This window comes from Ostrinia furnacalis, unplaced genomic scaffold, assembly GCF_004193835.3.
Source record: "Ostrinia furnacalis isolate ACB-3 unplaced genomic scaffold, ASM419383v2 OfSCF0866, whole genome shotgun sequence".
Taxonomy (NCBI): Eukaryota; Metazoa; Arthropoda; class Insecta; order Lepidoptera; family Crambidae; genus Ostrinia; species Ostrinia furnacalis.
In genome coordinates, this window is record NW_021131105.1 from 57,044 (window position 1) to 76,500 (window position 19,457).

The 19,457-nt window shown below is 44.2% G+C and overlaps 2 protein-coding genes across 3 annotated transcripts in view; one reads left to right on the forward strand and one right to left on the reverse strand.

Annotated features, from left to right (window-relative positions):
* ND-51 (NADH dehydrogenase (ubiquinone) 51 kDa subunit) overlaps window positions 1–18,088 on the forward strand; it is a 32,533-nt gene extending 14,445 nt beyond the window's left edge. For both annotated transcript variants that reach the window (XM_028301065.1, XM_028301066.1), the window contains one exon: window positions 17,864–18,088. In XM_028301065.1, coding sequence (XP_028156866.1) covers window positions 17,864–18,073 — 210 coding nt within the window. In that variant the 3' untranslated portion in view covers window positions 18,074–18,088. The remainder of the gene's footprint in view (window positions 1–17,863) is intronic.
* Window positions 172–19,457, reverse strand: part of LOC114350314 (tribbles homolog 2) — a 37,472-nt gene continuing 18,186 nt past the window's right edge. Inside the window, exons 4-5 of the mRNA XM_028301067.1 lie at window positions 2,807–2,998; window positions 172–2,097 (exon numbers count right to left, since the gene is read on the reverse strand). Of these exons, the coding sequence (XP_028156868.1) occupies window positions 1,836–2,097; window positions 2,807–2,998 (454 nt within the window). The 3' untranslated portion in view covers window positions 172–1,835. The remainder of the gene's footprint in view (window positions 2,098–2,806; window positions 2,999–19,457) is intronic.

Below are 19,457 nucleotides of genomic sequence, written 5' to 3' on the forward strand. Positions count from 1 at the left end.
AACATAATAATCCAGCGGCGCGGCGGCGGGGTTCGAACCCGCGTTCCTCGTATCTCGACTCGGCTTGTCCAACTACACCGACATTTTAGTCTATTGTCCATTTATTTTTTCGCTTTTCTTTTATTTCCACTTTAGTGATACGGGAAAGGATATTAGAATAAAAGTATGGTATAATTTTTCTATATTATTTTATTCCCTCTATCATCTTTCTTTTTTTGATAATCCTTATATGATATTCTTAACTCTATTTACAGTTTGTATAAATTAAAGTAGCAGTAGTATTTTACATAGTAGACTACTATTGTACAATGCTTTCATCACTCTGAAAGACTTGACTACTTTCATATTGATATGGTACACCAGAACAGATCAGCCATAACTATTTTTGCCAGAAAAATAAAGATTAAAGTAACAAATTCTCTTAACCAAATAGTTATGATTAACCATTCGCGGCAATCCTCAGAAACCCAAATGAAAAAAGAAAATTGAAAACAAAACATGACATTATCAAAAGATACAGTAACAAATTTAGACATGGTAACATAATGATTTTGATTTGGAAGATGTTAATTTATTACAAAACTTAAAAAATGATCTCAAATTTTATCAATCAATATAAAAACTCAACACCAAGTACCATATATGGAAAACAATAATTTAATTTTAGGAAGAGTAGTGCCGACTTCACCTCGTCGATTATTAACAACAAATAAATTAGGTTTAATTAAATAAATGGCACAAACCAAATTCTACCATACTCGGTACATGGTGATGTGAATATATTTTTTTAAACATAATTTTGGTTGGAATAACGATAAAATAATAATAATTTCACTTGTCGATTTGCCAAATAATCACGATTTAATATAACCAAATAATATAATCAAATAACTCTATGATGGAAGCAATGGGTCGTTGTGCGACAAAAGAAACAACACTTCTGTGTAACAACATAATGGCATTCAAGTAATCGCTAAATAACATCGGTGGAGATCACAATTACACGATATAACTTTAATTTTATATAAATACAAAATATACATAGGTAATTTACCTAAGACTATAGCAACAACTTCAATGCAATATAACGATCTTATATTGATGTGAAATTGATACGGTTACAATAGGCTTACGAGGAATTAACGTAATAGTTAACAGAATGTCACATAAATAACTGTATCCCGATGACTGCGGATTGCGGGGCACACTGCCCGAGGGATCCTCGTCAGTGTGCCCTCAGCCCGCCAGATTCACAACAAGATGATCGGTCGCCGCTTTGTGAAAACACGCGGCATCAGTCTCACTTATTCTGTCATTACAGCGTTACGACTACACCACAGCTTGCAAACACAGGAACGTAATACCAATAAAAGCCGCATAAAACATAAATACCAGGACGCGCTCGGCTTATGCGAGTCTTATTGAGTTCAGTTCGAGCTGTTTACTTTATAAATTAGGTAGACGAGAGGCGGGCCAGCCGCCCTCGGCGCGGTCCATCGTACCTCAATCACTATCGGCAGGCGCCTTCAATCTCGGGGTCCTACTGAAACATTGCTGAACACGCGGCGTATGTGACGGACTATTTCAGCAACCACAAGCTCAGGCTTAGGCCGGTATAACTTACAATAAATTCATAAATAACTTTGACATTACATTAAAGGTCCGTCGTCCGACGACGCCGACGTCTGTTGCTGGCGTAACTGAACCCCAACGACTTAAGTCTAGTAGGGTCTGTTGCGCTGCGTCGATCGGAGCGTGCAGACTGGCGAATTTAAATCAATGCGTTGTATCCCGATGTTTGCGGCGGATGCCAGCACCGGCCGCGAGTGGGTGGCTTAGATGCAGTCGTCCATGTCGACGTCTGGTACCCGGCGGTCGAGGGACGCCGCGGCGCGCGGAGGCAGTTCATTCCGCGGGTCGCGTGCCAGCCACGGGTGCCGCAGCACGTCGCGCGCGCTCAAACGCTCGCACGCCTCCCGCCGCAGCAGCGATCGGATCAAGCACTTGCCTCGCGACGACAAACCCTCCGGCACTAAAAAGTACCCGCGGGATATCTTCGCGAACAGCGACGCATGCTCCGAGTCGTTGAATGGATACCTGCAACAAAGGAAATAGAGATTTAGCAAATTATAAAGACATTTTTTATTTAAACCCGCCCAAAAGATTAGATAGCCACAAATTGAGATTACACTGAGATACGAAATTGAGACAAACAAATGAGCGAATATTTTTTGTCGAAACTGACACAAAAACTTATCGCGTTTTAAACAGATAAGACGGATCATTAACATCGAAGTTAGGATGGGACTCCATAAATCGTCCAGTTTTTACAAAACTCGGCACCAATTAATGACGAAGAACCGATTGTCATTTGGGGAGGCAGATGCACGCAGAAACAAAAACTCAGGTACGACGATGGAACCCTTCCGGCGACAGGTGAAGCCGGCGATTGCGGCGAAATCCCGAATTTGGAATATAAATTACGGGTGCGAGGCCGATAAAAGTAGAAAACAAAGGCTCGCGAACGGCAGGTGCGGCGGAGGCGGGCAACGTCTTCGCCACATGACCGCCGGCAGGTGCCCGAAGATTTCACTAGCCTCATTTATATGTGGGTGATATAATTGTTAGCCGTTGGCGCGTAACGGCCGACAGGTGATCATCCCCCGCGCGTCCAACGGTCGCCGCGACCCTTGCCGTCTCCAAACGGTAAGTCCCACGCTCGCAGGTGAAGACGACGCACCACCCTCGTAAACGTCACCCTGACAATGGTGATAGATAATAATGTCGCACAAAAAATGATACATACCTTCCAACGAGCATGGTGTACAGTATGACTCCGAGGGACCACATGTCGGCGGCCCGCCCGGAGTACGTCCGATGAGCCCTCAGAATCTCAGGCGAGACGTACGCGGGACACCCCCGCTTGTCTTGCAGAAGGTCCTCTTCAGGATCATCGAGCACGACTGCATCCTCCAGCGACTCGAGTTTTAGCGTTGTTCTGAAACAAAAGGAGACAACGTTTAGCCGGGGGCTAATTTGGAATGTCCGGTGCTTTCTCCGAACTCATTACATGCATCCATCGCGGGCCACACGTCAGCTCAATTGTGCGCTGATCAGTGACCCAAATAAATCGCGGGTCCGCCTATAATACTATGCGCGACGCGATACGCGCTCGTCCGTAATGGATCCCTTTGTGCACAAAGCTTTGTCCGGGCGCTATTAACGATTCGCGCGTACAGCTAATTACCGATAAAGCATCGCGCCCAAACTGAACGTGAACCTCGGTAATTTGAACCGTGTAATCCATGTGTGTAATACTATAATAAATTGTCTCCCGCAGGTCGATTAATATGTAGCATTTGTGTCATGGAGCAATTACAAAGCGAACCCTAAAGCTGATGCAATGGGTTCGTTTCATCACGGCTTCAGGCGCACCGTGCGCGACCTCGTGTTTCACAGCCGCCGCATCGTTTCGAAATGCATTAAATACACAGTTCGAAACTGTACACCGCTGTATATGCGATTGAATGTAAATAAAACAACTCGGATCGAGCGACAAACGGGACTCCGCTCTACGATTTACATGTTTTGCCTACCTACCGTATGCGTCGCTTTGACTTCGCAGCGTTCAGCGTTGCAGTATCAAAATAAACTATAGTGTCCATGGAGTAAAATCGACGTGTAATTTTAAAGAAATAAAAAATAATAAGCATATGGAGGTTAAGGCGAGGCAGGTGCGCTGTGGGCGTTCCTATGCAGTAAAATCGACGTGCATTAATGCATACATACGATATTTTTAGCCTGTTTAATAATACTTCTGAGGGGAACTGTGAGCTAAATGAATTTAAAGAAGGGCTCCTGATCTATTTTTGCGTCTGGAACCTATTAACGTCTGCAGTTAAAAGTAATTTTCACCTGGCATAGCGCGCGGCTTGTTCTCGTAAGTCACTCGTTTTGATTACGCGTTGGTACTTAATCCGAAAGATGAACGCAATAAATATCAAGTTTGCTCAGAGTTACAAAACCCGCAAGTTGCGGTCTCAGCTGTTTGACAAATAGTCTGTCGACGGACGCAAGACTGCTAACTGAAATTGACGAGATCGCTCGCCGCGAAGGTAATGGGACCAAGCCATATTAGACCGTAGCCTGCCACTAATAAAACTATGCGTGCCGCGCTAATCCAAAATGATCTAGTAGCCATTTGTTATTAAATTTGATCGGGTCGTGACAATATGGAGCGGTTGGTTGTAAAGGTTATCCTCGTTAAGATTGTCGCAAGTGACTTTCAGATTTTTAATGAAATAACAACCGCTTCGCGTGTTAGGCATTAGGCATGATGTTTTGGATTGCAAGGAGTGTAGGGTCAGAGGAGTAACGCTGCATCGCTGCATGGTTGCGCAGACGCGTGGGGCGTGCGTGGCGCTGCACGTGCCACTAATCGGCGTGAAGCAAGAGATCCTCTGTGGGAACCCGCTGACGAAACGCGTGACGTCACCCTGCAACTGCACTCCGGCCCTTTTTTGTAATCCATCAGTGAGCGGAGCTGGATCTGAGGGCGTCCTCGTGTCCGTTTAGGTCTCGTCGACTGCGCAACTGATCCTAATTAAATCCCTACAGCGGCAAGGCTAAAGTGCGATGTCTGCAGTTGCAATCGATTCGAATTTCGCAACGTGTAAATAAGTTATACGGTGTCGTAACGCGGTCGGAAGGTTGGCCGGATTTCCGAACGGTGGCCTCAAGGATTCTCGGCGTGACTCGGACGTGGCGCGGGAGGCGCTGCGCCCGCGCAGTGGTGGCGGCGAAAGGACAACTGTCAATTTACGCAATTTGGCATTACGCACACACAGGGCCGCATTTCGGCTCTCGCGGCCCGCGATCTAATCTAACTCGTGAACTCGTGGCCAAAACTAAACTGTATGCATTACTAAATTGACTCACGTTTGCAACTTCGCAACACTGTTAACTAATATTTCGTTAAATTACACGTTTGTAAATGGGTGGCTGTAACTTTATTGGTCAAGTTTGTAGAAATCCCGTCATTAACACACTCGGATTTAATTTGATTTGTCATTAAAAATTAATAACAAGCGTTTATAAATAAATGCAACACGGATAGATTGGATGCCGATGCGATAAGTGATAAAGGCGATATTCATTGTTGTGATAATCGTTCAGTGGGTTTGTACAGCGACAGACGTGTGGGAGATCGCCCACAATTAGCGGGATGCGCTGCAGTTTCGCAACCGCCGCCATTGCTCAACTCAACCCTGACAGTTTCGTAACAAACAATGGCAGTCAGATGCAGCACACATGCATGCACTTCCTGCTCGACTTAATATCGCTACATGACGCGCCTTGCGCAAGCGCGAGGAAGCGCATTATATGCGACCATTCACAAAAAGGTCTCGATGTGTCAGGCAGGCGCCGGGTTGCGAAAGATCCGATTAATGGTCAACAATGAATAATTTGCTGTTCACGCTCCGCACGGGTCACTTCCGAGCCCTATGGTGCAGCGTGGGTTACTCATAGATTTTGTAACCCGCATTGTAGGGACATGTGGTGTCGCAAGCGCTTGCCACACCGCGGAGATGCCGCCGGGATAGGTTGGGAAACCATCCCGACCATGCCCAATTATACGCGGCTTCTATTGCACAATCATGTTCCCACAGCGGATGTTTTATGAAATTTGATTGATAACAGTATCAGAGCACCGCTAGCCTTACGGCTTTATCGTCGAGCGCACATATGAATCAGCTAATGTAAATAACGTTGCGAAAACCAGAGTTGGGCTAAGTGCCTTAGACAATGCGCCGTGCGACGACGACGAATTGTGTGTATATCCTTCTGAATTTAGGTCTCAAAACCGCATAAGCAGCGGCACTGTTCGCTTTATCGGAGTAGCGATAACGCAAGTCGAACTCAGTTTTGAAACCGAGCGCTGGGCCGCTTGCGAAAACACAAATGTGAACATCGATTGCAAAATTGTTTTAGTTTTTAAATCGAATGCAGCTTCAATGGAGCAGAGCCGGGGTGGGGGGTAGGTGCGGGTGACATTCAGTGTCGGTGAAGATGGATGCTGTAAGGAGATCGTGTGCAACTGTGCGGGCCGTATTTGGCAGGCTGGCGGCGCGCGCAGGCCGGGTGTCACAATGGCGCGGATTATGAGGTGCGTTGCGATATGGCATGTTGCAAGCCCGGGCGGCGGTCCAAGCGCCGCCGCCGAAATAATCCTGTGTTGCAACGCGTGGACTGCGGAACGGGCGCCACTCCAGAGCCCGTTGCGCAAACCGCAGCGCAATTGGCCAATTGCGCACGACCATCTCCAGTTATTCACGCACGATACTTTTACGAAACGACCGATACCGTTCGATGACCCTACCGGCCGTTACGTTAGGATTGTGTAACCGAAGAAAGTGTCCGTTGTGCGTCCGCAAAAAGTATCCGAAATCTCATCGATCTCCGGCTCGAATTGTTGCAATTACACAGTTACGTGGCTGAGTTAAATCCGGTGAGCGGTCGACTTTCTAACGCGGGGTCGGTGTACGATGTCGCAACAATTTCTCCAGGCGTCGCGAACGAAGAAAGCGCGACCTCAGCAGAGTTTTGCAATCGCGCGGCTAATGCGGCGCAGTGGAGAAAGAGCGCCGGTGTAGAAAGCGTGCGTCGACCCGGCCATCCCGCGCCGACCGCAGGAGCTTGCAACAGCCGCGCCAACAAGATTCCTGCGATCCTGCGGCCGCAGTGGCACTGGCCCTGCCCAGAACAAGCAACGGTAGTGTTCTGCGTTGGGCAAGCGTCCGTTACGCAAGTTGCGATAGCGCGGGCATGTCACAGACACTCGTGAAACACTTCCGTTCATTGACTCCTTCCCGATATATCGCTATGCTGTTGTTTCGAAATACTTTCGGGGGACATCGCACACGTGCGAGGATGCCGGTCGCAGCCCGACGATCGCATACCCTTGATCTTTCGGGGCCATTAAGCAGACACGCTCGAATTCTACGGATGAAGACCGCGACCCAAACTCCGCTGCACTCACTGAAATGTCGTAAATTGCGCGCGTATCTAATTGAACTAGGAATTATGTCGTGCAGGATATTACACGAAGAATCGGCAGGTAACCGGCTCACTGGCACGTTTGCGTATACACTTTCATAACTCGTTGTTACGTTTAAACCGACTTTTCCAAGTGTTGAGAAACGTTCGAGTAAAAAGCTGAAGCTCTCACATGGCAGACGAGTTAATAATCGTTATTACAATGCAATGAAATCTGAACGAAAAAATTGCAACAGTATGTGTGTGGTTTGAGATATTTTTCTCGATAAGATGACACGCAATTATGACGAGTAAAAAACGTTCCATTTCCCAGAAAAAAGATTGTAGGCGTTGTGCATGTAACACCTGGCGACAGGTGATCGCTCGCTCCAGTCTTGCCAGTTTGTTGAGGCTGGAATAATGACGATAACCATAAAGGGCAGCTGTACGCGTTTGTCGCCCGACAGATGCGGTCTAGATCGCTTGATAAATAAATAAAAAGAGCAAATCCCGCCGGTGCGCTGGCGCAGTTTCCGCCGCGGCGCGCGCAGCCGGAATCGTCGATTGTTTCGGTCTGCAATCGCTTCCTCCTCATTATTGTGTGTCGGAAGTGCGAAAGGATCGAATACCCTCGGCAGCGCGGCGGTTACGTGTGCGGGTTAAGGTATTGCAAACGGAATTAGGGCAGCGATTAATCATGAAGCCAGGCTGGGCGACGCAAGAGCTTGCGATATGTAGCGAGCGGCCGCGGTTGCGCGGAGCAACGCGGAGTGGCATTGCTAACAGTTGGTTAACAGTATTGGATCTTGCACGCGGTGACGCAAATGTATGGAAAAATGAGAAAGACAATGCTCTGCTGGTGATTTTACGGTTGATTTATATGCGCGGGAGGATGGGCCAAGGCGTCCGCGATGCGTTTTGTAACCGTATTTACAAACCATGCTTGTCTTCATTGCGATGGATGAGCGCTCCTGACTCCTGCGGTCCATTTCATAATTCGGTTTGCGTAAGAGTTGGAATAAGCTGCTATTTGTCTTAGCGTTGGTCGAACAATGAGACAATAGTGTTACAGTTTCCTTATTAGTTTAAAACTCCTATGATAGTGCCGAGAGTGGGCTGAATTTTCTCAGATAAAACCTACATGAATTTTAGACTGTTGATTATGTATATTATTTAGAATGCTCCCAACACTGTAAAACATCAAGTACTTCGTATGTACAAGTAGTGCCGCTAAGGAATGAATGACGCAGGATGGTTTCGAAAACGCGAAATAAGCGATGTTGCGATTTGGTCTTGTGAAATACATTTACCTCTCGATTGCAGAAACGCGTGGGTCGACAAATAGGATTAATCTTTGTCGATTTGTAACTATTACAAGACAAAAATAGTTCAGCATTGTTTAAAATGGGGACATGTGAGGCAGCAACCGCGTTTTGGTAATTTGCATCTTCATTAGGGGCGCTTCTTTTCCCAAATTTAAAGACTAAATGTGCTAGCCTACGTGATTTTGTATATGTTCATATACATGCATATATGTATGTATCAGTTATCATTTCAGATTGTGGTGTTATCGCGACTCGCGAGGCACATTTACCCGCAATTTTTATCAGCATTTCACCGCTATCTTATCGATAGAAAAACTTTAAATTTCACCAGATGTTTATTTGGTTTGGGTCCCGATACGATAAGCAAATATTTATTAATGACGGGATCCTATTTGCCTAGTTGCACAATAAAATGAACTGCTTGTTTATTGTGGCTTGCGAAAACATGCTCGGCTACATTTATTCTGTTGCTATTGACATGGAAATTGGAACACCGTGCAGACGGCTAGTGCACCCTGGCGTGTGGTGCATACATTATTCTAATGAAATATTGTGCCTACAAGTTACACCCGCAGTCATGTAGTGGCTCGGAAATTCTCGGCAAATATCAATCATTACTCGTTTATTACTCACTCTAAATAAACAATGCTTCTGTTTGCAAACAGTGGTGAACCCTCCGGTACCGCTAGGGCTCTCGACGCATTAAATACCAGTCGTTATCACAAGTCCATCGAATCAGGAACAATAGTTTTATTAACCGCGGGGTCCGCACGACCCCAATGACGTTTTACGCAGGTAGTACGTTCGCCGCGATAAGACACGCAAATGCCCGTACTATGTACCTACTTTATGAATAAATTCACGTCATTTCAATGGGAGGCGTACATGGCTTGGTTTGTATTATCGCATTTACAGAGACTGCTGCAAAGTCAGCAATGCGAACTAAAACAAAAGCTGTATCGCGCGGTGTGTAAGAAATGATTTAGTATGAAAACAAAATATTCGTAAAACGCGTGCTCCTAAAACGATACGAGGAAAAGGAAGTTCCAGCTAATGATGCCAATATTTTCGCCTGTCAATTCGCGAAGTTTGTAAATAAAACTTTTATCTTTAGCGTGAGAATAAAAAATACGCGTCGCAAACAAGTTTGTACCGTTAACTCTTGCTGAAACGTCGCGTAAACAGCGTTGGTGAGGTGACGGAACCAGTTTAAAACGAGCCATATTATTGATTTCACTAAAGAAATGCTGCTGTTATTCGGTCCTGCCAAATTGTTAATTAAATTTCACGGGGTACCTGATACCGCATCGGCAACAAATTAAAAGCGCGTCGAAACGAAAACACGAAAGTTCATAGTCCTCGCGAGGAAGAATTTCAAACACGGCGATTGTGTGAATCGAGAACGTGAATCGAATAAAGCCAGAATGATCGCTGATAAACAAGCGGCTCTAGGATTTACGGACGATGCCCTTTGTAATTTCTCTCAGGAGACTTGAACTGCTCGGTAAATTATGATGTGCCTGGAGCATTTGCACAATAATTTTGTTGTAACATAAAATAATTTCAGCCGTGGATGTGACTGTCGGCGAACAGCGGTACTTTCTCGTCGGGTAGAGTACCGTTTGCCAAGCGAAATGGTACCAGGTCGATGAAAGCAAGATAATAGCCATAGGCAACGATTAATATTACAAACCCGCGCATTCATTAAAATGATCAATTCATTAAGTTGTTAAATAAAATTAGAACCATAAATAAAAAACTACTTGTGGGCAATCAAGCAGAAGCAGCGAAAGAGGACAAAAACGACGGTACTATTTGTTTTTTGCCATCACTAGTAAGTTAGCGACTTGGCGATGAGATCACGGAAGGATCAACGCTCGAACCGAATGCCAAAGCAATGATCAACAACATCAAATTAAGGAGAGGCGGCTCAGCGGGCGTTAACCTCGCCGACACTTTTTTCTAGACGCACTGACGTAATTTGGAAAGTGCGGAAATGGTAATTTCTAAGTAAGAATTACTGCGCCGCGACTTATTATATCACAATATCGGACGCTGATTCGCATCGCGGATGCACGGCGGGGGGAGGTCAGTGAACTTGCGAAACTTCACCTGTCATAGCCGAGGGGAGCGAGACAAAGGCGTGATGCAACGAAGAAAGTAAGGAAATCCAAGAGTACGCATCGTCATGACGAGAGAGCAATTAAAGATGGAGAAACAAAAGACTACGATTTTGAAATTGGAGCTAGCGACGCGACGCATTCTAAATTCGAATCGATGATTCTCTCGGCTTGCACAATGCTATCTGGCAACCGGCGACGGAAGAGAGTGCGGGCGAAACGGCACATTGCGGTGATGCAATAAAGAAAGTGCGGAACTGAAGTAGGTTTTCTAACGCGGTGAATGTACTCCGACCATTAGCATTGTATCATTCGCGAAGCCTCTTGGGGCTCAGCGGGCGACGACCTCAGTGATGTCAGAAGGAGCCGTACTACATTCGGCGATACGTGTACCTATAGTGATATAATACGCTCGGGATAGAAAATTATGATGCCAGCTCACGCTACCGCATTGAAGGCAGGCAACATCTAGCGTTACATCAAGCTTTTGCCTGCAATGGTGAGGTAACGAGTGTTGTCACACTCGTTTGTTGCAATTACAGCTGATGTAATGCTTGCAAGCCGAAGAAGCTAAACAGAACTTCGATACGATGCTAACAAAGATGGCAATGAAATCGCCTACAGATTTTTGTTTGGTTACAAAAAGAATATGTTAAAAAGCGTCATGTCAAGTTCAGCGAGTGCGAGGTCGGCGCAAGCGCAGCGGAGGGGGCTTCGCGGGCGGGAGCGGTGACAATGAATGGCAAAGCACCGTTGTACTTGACCCACTATGCGCCGTCACGCCCGGCCGGTGCAACGATGACGTTCGATTGATGATATGCGTGAGAACACCAGACAGCCGCTCGCAACACCGACTGACATCTCTTAAGAGGCCCCATCAACGGAATTAATCAAGAACGCAGCACAGGCATCGACGGTTTTTATGATAGTTCTGACATTGGCGCAGTGACCCACTTGGCAACGAGCATCGCTGCTTTACGTCAATCATAAAATATTTCAACAATCAAGTGTCACGTTAACGGAATCTATCGTCAATGTAATGATGTCAGTGTTTTGAAATGAGCGCAAATGTTTCAGAGGCTGAATCATTACTCATCATAATGACTCGGTCATAATTAACGTGGCATACCGTATCTGAGCACGTTTGAGCAGCGGAACTGTACCCAAACATAAAATAGATGTCGAAACGTGCACACAAAGTATCTCGCAAGCGGTTTCCGATATACATTTGTTGGCGGTAGATATGTACGAGTGTGTGCCATTGCGCAAGGTCGCCTGCGCACCTGCGCCGGTCACTGCAGCGACCGTTGCAGCTCCCACGACATAGTTCATACGTTCATGAATTATTAATTAAGTCCAGACCTATAGAAGGGTAACTTGAGGAATTCGGGGTCTCCTCACCTGCTCTGCTCGTCGATCTTTGTCTATATTTTGAAAGTCAAAGGTTAATTGGTGTGAAAATTTAACGCATAAGCTAAAGAGAATGAAATATGTTGTTTGCAAGCGGCATAAATAAGTAAAAAGCGGCTGCAGCGCTGGAGGCAGCGTCCGGCGGCAAGCGCACTCGTAATCATCCAAGTGGGTTAAGGTTTCATCAAGGATTTATTGCGGCAAGTCTCCGCTCCAAAACGCCGGCCGTTCGTTACTATGAGCTAACTGCACGTTGGTTCCGCTGCATTTGTCTATTTCAACCTTTGTAATTCATGTGTTTTTACATTAGGTGCCCAATTAACGGCGACGGAATGTCTGCCATTTCTGTCAATGCGACGAAGAGGAATAATTTATGAAAGCTGCACTGCAATTCCGCTGAAAGGACCACTTTCATTCACCTGTCGGTGACAGTTACAGCAGACAACAACTAGGCACAAAGAGAGCGCGGACATCTTTTGTTTAATTAATGTCCGACGGACAAAAGTAACTTGATCGTTAGAGGAGGCCCTTTGTCCCGGCACTAAGAGCGTAACTGTTGGAATAATGAAAATGTCCTTTGAAAGGCTTTTGTTTGTGGACGTAGCGCAAAACAAACAGGTCAATAAGTTTCAAAACGATCCAGATGTATTACAAAAACGGTAGCATACAACTGTTTAGCAACTACATAGTGGGTTCTTTCGCAACTCGCATCACAGCGTCCGGACCACTCGATTAATTGTTTCCATGCCGAAGATCGAGTATTCGATTCTTTTGTTTCGCTGCATGAACAAGCTATTGTCATGAACATAAGGATGCTTATGAGGCCTTTATTATTTAAATGCGCTTGAAATGTGTGATTGTTTCACATACCTTCGAAAACAGACTGCATAAAACTATTTAGTGGGTTTCTGTAACACAATTACGTCCTTGCGCGAGTTATGTAACAAGCCGAGCGACCTCGACTTTACTTAATAGCCTAACTTGGATTATGTTTTATCTCATTATTATAGGCATACACTAACACTAATTGGGCAAACATAGACCTCGAACCGTTCAATTGGCAAACGTGCAAAAAGTAATTAGCTTCGTGTTTCCAATCACTTTTAAGGTGACCATATTTCATTTTTTGAATGAAGCCTATTGTGTAAGGTCATATGAGGTGTATTTTTAAGCGCGATGAAGTTTCATTGTTGAGATTAATCGTGGTAATGATAGTTAAAAGTTTTGAATGTGCAAATTTTGCGAAGTCAGCGGGGATGAATGAATAAAATTTTACTATGATGTCATGTCATCAGTCATGGAGCTTTACATAAGTGAAAGAATTTCTATTCACGAAATCGGGAATAGATTGATATACAAACGCGAAAGGTGTGCGCGCAGGCGGCAGCAGATGTGCGCGCGCGCATTGTCCCGGGAACAAAGGCAGGTAGACAGAGGACGTTACCTCGCCATGTGCTACGTGTCACTTTTTCATATTCCGATACATGTTTTACGTGAAAACCCAAAAAAATATTTTAATCTGACCGGCCAGATGGTCGAGCACATGTCCCCGGAAAAAAATCTCAACAAAAAATGCAATAGTCGAAACTCAATGGTTTAGCCCCAGCTCCATCCATTTAAACTCAATTTCCATACCGATGAAAATGCTTTGTTTTCGCTGCGTAACTACATTAAATTAATTGCAATGGTTTCCCTTTGTTACAAAAGAGAGAAACGAATCGAATCCCAGTTATCAAAATTAATAACGGCAAAACCAATTTACTCTGATCGCGTAATATCCTGCCGGCGCATTTATTTGAGCACTGCAGAGTTTTCAGCGGAATTGTTTTGTGTACGCGTACACGTTAAATTAGGAGATGCTCTCAGTGAAATATGGAAACAAAAGCTGCCAACTTCACGTAGCAGTCGAAGGGACACTATCTCTAGGGAAAAGGATACAAAGAACTTCAAATATTGACCTCGTGGCAGATGTCGAAAGTCAAACTTTGAGACTGGTTATAAATGCACTTGAACAAACAGAATGTAGGTTGATTGTATACTTTACCGAACGTATCGAATATCAGTTTGTGTTAGCACAGATAGAGTTGTCATCAGGTGACCAAATAATACTGTATCGTCGACCAGCGGACTGACCAGTTTTCTTTTTACGTACCATTCAAAGGTTTTTGCTATGCTTACAATACGCTAGCAAGATAGTTCAATGGAACATGAACTATAAATAACAAATGAAATATGCAAGTAACCACGGCGCCAATGGGATCGGCTTTTATACAAAATAAAATATTGGACTCAAAAATAGACTCATCGCTATAAAGTCGAGAAATTGTTGGCCATAAACTCCTTTACGAGATGCCAGATTTACTGACTGTTCTGAAGTTCTACAAGGGAAAATGGTCCTTGTTCTAATAGTTTTGGAGTTGGATTTGGAAGTGACAAGTTGCGTAGAGTGTCTCATTATTGTCTGTTTGGAATGCGAATCTTGAACACGTGCGTTTCGCAGGTAGAGCTTGCATGTGCAATCATTGTCTTCGCAAAAAAGTGTTTTTCTAAGCGTTGAATAGACGAATCTTTGCACAATAGTCGGTAGTCTTGTATCGGTGCCCATCATCGATCCGGCGGAGAGCCGACCGAACAATAAATCATGCGTAGGAGCATCTAACAATGCCCGCGATATTTGTTTACTGGAACATCTGTTCTCTGGGATGAGGGTGGCTATAGAATTGGCAAGTTTACGAAAAAACTAGAGCATTGTCGCATCGCTCAGGTAATTGTTGGAAGATTAACCCGATACGAACTCCACAATGAAATCAGAACACCTTGGCTTTTTTTTTCCAAATTTTTGGTGTGAATGGTGGCTGGGTGTAGGATTCCTCGTCTATGGTGATTGGTAACGTGATGAGCATTGCGGCACACCGCGACCTTGGTGGACGTTATCTGCCGCTGATAAGGCAGATTGTGGTGACCTTTAACGTCGACTAGGTGTCTTAGATAAGGCTTAAGTCCAATGACCGTGGTGGGATAATTTTAATTAATATTAATAAAAAAACTGGTATTCATAACTTTTTCCGTTCTCATGGCGTTTTAAAGGGGTATTTCGCGCTTGCTCTAGGGGAGTCGGATGCTAATGCGCATAATATTGATTCTCAAGCACTCTCGTCCACCGGATGTAACGGGACCGGAAACGGGCTGGATAAAATAGAACAGAACTTACGCGGCAGATGGCCGACATTGTATCGAAGAGAGACAAAAGGAGAAGTTGTTGATAATAAAAACAAAGAATAAACTGCGCGCCGCCACATGGCAAAGGTATTAACTTAATTATCTGACTCGGCTCGCCTCGCGATTTAAATTGGACGGTGTCTAGTTAGACTGGGAATGGATGGTCTGTAATTATGTAGATGCAATTTTTCGACGCTAAAAAATTGACTTTGTTGGTAAATTAACGTACGTTAAATTTTACGCGTAGCTTTATAATATGCATAATAACTATCATCTATCTTGTACGAGTACCTTTAAACTTTTATAGCTAGAAAAATTGTAGAGATAATGATATTTTTAGAAGTAAAACCCATTTAGTATCAATTTAAAATAAGACGTACGATGATGTAACATGTTATCGTAAACGCTCATCCACGTATTTGAGTCAGCAGTGTTACATAAATACGTGATTTTAATGTATTAAGAGTGATCTCATTTACTGAATGTTATTCATTCAATCACGTTATGATTTGAAGCTGTTAAAATTGATGCTAAGGTTAAGTTTCTAGTGCGCCCGGCACGTAAATGTTTTGGTAAAAAATAAAGATCTGTTAACAAAAACATAAATCCGGGTATGATAGGCAATAAGTGGTTTGATAAGATACGTTACTATTTAAATTTGGAGCGAGGCGTAGTCGGTTCCTGGTTGGGCGGCGCGGTCGGTCGAAGGCGGAAGAGTTGCCTTTGCGCAACCCAACTGACATTGAACTGTGGCGTTCCTCGAGTGGAGGCCACGAGCCGCCGGATTCTTATGTATTTTAATCATACGCGCCCGTAAAGTTAACTTGGTGTACGAAAATTTTCCTCTTTTCCTCATTATTACAAGAAATGCGTAAGAGGAAAATCGTGTAGCACATTGTTTCCATTAAACGGGAGAGATTTCTCGGCAACAGGATGTTATGACGAATAACAGAGCAGTTTTATGCGGAAGTGTGTAAGTGTATCATTTGCGAGAGCAAAACATTCCGTTGTTTTGAATCGTACTTTCCTTCATCCTGTGAGTAATTATTATTATATGTCGCGCCTTTGTTTTCTTATAGGCTTCGATAGTCTTGATGCCTACTTAGAATTTTATTATCTTAAGGGAAAACCATTTTAGATATTCTTGCCGCGTAGTTTTTCAATGAGAGGAGCAAGAACAAATAGCGCTTGCGTCACTGTCACGCACGTCGCAAGTGTGGGTGCTAATTTCATCAGTTAAAATGTTAAAACTCCCTCCAATGTCACCTCACTGTCTTACGTCTCGGCTGAAGGTGAGCGGTGTCAATCACACCAGGCATCAGACAGAATGTATTTGGACGATGTCATTATTTATGCAGGAGGAGGATGTAGTGGAAGATAACGCTCGTGTGATATTCAATTCTGAGAATCAATTACTGATTCTACGTCAGATCAATTGGAATTGCAGAACAGTTTAGTCATGAATTTCCTCCGATGTATATTTGAGATTTTTTTAGCATAAGAAGTGTTTCGGGTTGAAACGTCATCGGTCAGTGGTCAGTCGGCAGGATGGGCGTGTGCCGCGTGCGCATCAGCGGTGTTGCAAGCGCGCGCTGACCGTGTCCGGCCCGTCCTTGGCTGCGGCTCCCCGGCAACCTATCGATACCAGCGCGACGCCGCCGCCGGTGCGTAACCGCTTCCGCGTGCCGCTCTGACGTCACAAACGCCGAGCAAACAGTACCTCTAGTAGGAAAAACTTTCGAGTTCGTTTCGTTGCGTATTCAAAGTGTCATCGAAAAATTTTGTATGAAAAATTAAACAGCGCCCCCTAGGGCGGCTATAATATAGGGGGCGCTGTTTAATTTTTCATACAAAATTTTTCGATGACACTGAATACGCAACGAAACGAACTCGAAAGTTTTTCCTACTAGAGGTACAGTAAACAACGCCTACCTAGCGAACTCGAAACGCGTCGGCGTCATCGCTCCCAACCCCGGTGACTTGAGACCTCTCATCCCCCCGTGACGTCACTGCGACGTAGCAACAGATCACGTGTCGCGACCTCTCAGGCCCCTAACCTACGCGTGGGCGACGTGCGTCAAACGCGTAAAATGCCGAAAACAAGAGTGGGTGCGCACGGTTCGCGAATTCCCAAACATCGACGCAGCGGGTAACTTCAGGCTCATTTCGCCCTACGTAACAAATCACTTAGGTAACTAAATATTAAAACCGGTGCGAGCGAACTGAAATCGTACTAGTTCATAATACAAGCCGATTACATCATCACGTATGGAGCGTAACTGCGCAAATTGTACTGAAAATGTCTGTTTAAATACAATCGATTGGACGGAGAAAACAAGACTGGAATGTAACTGCTAATGACGCCAATACGTATTTATTTGTAGTTGGTTTCATATTCGTCGATGACTTCATGTTAAGTACATAATGTGATCAATAGCAATGACACGACCCGATCACGGCCATCGACTGCGAGTGTGACTTTCATATTAATGTCACCCACGAGCCTAATGCTGCCGTCTATAAGCTAAAAGGCCGCTAAATGACAAAATCTAATTTTGAGCTAGAGCAGAAAAAAGCGGCAAAATTTTCAAACCGATGCTGCTCAGTATCTATAAACATTTTGTCATGTTGTCATATACCAAAAAAAAGGTATTTTTTTCAACTTTCCCATGAAGTAAGTTGATTTTGTAAAATATTAATAATTAATTCAATAAATACACATTTTCCTTTCTAACCTTGTAAANGTCCACGGACATAGTGAAGGCCATCGCGCGCCTCATCATGTTCTACAAGCACGAGTCGTGCGGGCAGTGCACGCCGTGCCGCGAGGGCGTGTCCTGGATGAACAAGATCATGTACAGGTTAGTTTCCTTGCTAAGAGATGGCGCTGTATGTGTATTAGATCACGGTGGTGAAGATTTTTCGAAGGTCATGTACAGGACCAGGTTAGTTGCGTTGTGGTGACAGAGATGGCGCTATTATAGTGCTCTTGTACAGGTTAGTTTCGTGATGGTGAACAGAGATGGCGCTGTAAAGTATTAGATTTAACTTGCATGGACAAGATTTTGTACAGGTTAGTTTCAATGGCGCCAAGAGATGGCGCTGTGTATGTGTTAGATCGCGGTGGTGAAGATTTTTCAAGCATCCTGTACAGGTTAGTTTCCATGTGAGGCTACGAGATGGTGCTGTGTAAATGCTAGCTAGCGGTGGTGGCCGTTTTCTAAATATGTCCCAGGTTAGTTACAATTTGATGTCAAGAGATGGCGCTGTAATGTATGATCGTGGTGGTGATCGTCTTTTCCAAGAATTGAATAGTTAACAATACCAATAGATTACATACTTGATCATGGACTTCGACGGGCTGGTAGCCGCTCAGACCTCGCTCGGGACAGCCGCCATCATCGTGATGGACAAGTCCACGGACATAGTGAAGGCCATCGCGCGCCTCATCATGTTCTACAAGCACGAGTCGTGCGGGCAGTGCACGCCGTGCCGCGAGGGCCCCCCACATGCATGTAAGGTTCATAGAATCAGAATCCTTTGCATTTATCAAAATGTTGCAGCTGCCGTTTTGATGATGTCTTTTCTCCGGGACCAGACGTTTTACAGATGGGCTCCGACAGACATACTTAAGAACATACTAAAATTTGGTCCGGTATCACAGAATACATAATAGTCCGGTATCACAAAGTGAACTATACTTACAAGCGAGATGGATAGTTTGCGGCTTTTTAGCGATGTTTTGTTATTTAATGGCTTTTTTGTTATGCAAGACACAGAAGAAAATATTTATTTTACTTTACGTACGGTCTAATAAGGCTTTCTATAATAGTATTTTAATTGTAAAAGTAGTAACACTACAACGCTTAAAGGCCGCAAAATTATTTTAACTGCTTTTTAGTTCGGTAAGAGCGTATAACCGCCTTTTAGTTAAGTATTATGCCAGGTATTATACTCCGACGTAATCAAGCTAAAAAGCCGCAAAAATACTTTTGCTACATTTTAGTTAACTGTTGAATAATAACTGTTATATAGCTAAGCATTGATAATAAAAATGTTCAATCGATCCAAACGTTAAAGTAGTATAGCTGCCTTCTAATCTAGTTGTGCCGTTTAACGACCTTTAAGCGATGTAAGGTTTTTGTTTTTTGTATTTAGCTGCCTTTTGAAAAAAAATATCTCGAGAACGGTAAAAGATAGAATAACCGTTCCTAGACAGATCGATAGAGAATTTTTTTTTATTACCATTACATTAAAAAAGTGAAAAATGACCAAATGTCATTTAGCGGCCTTTTAGCTTATAGACGGCAGAATGGTGGTTGTGATAATCGTTTTTTGCTGATCGCGA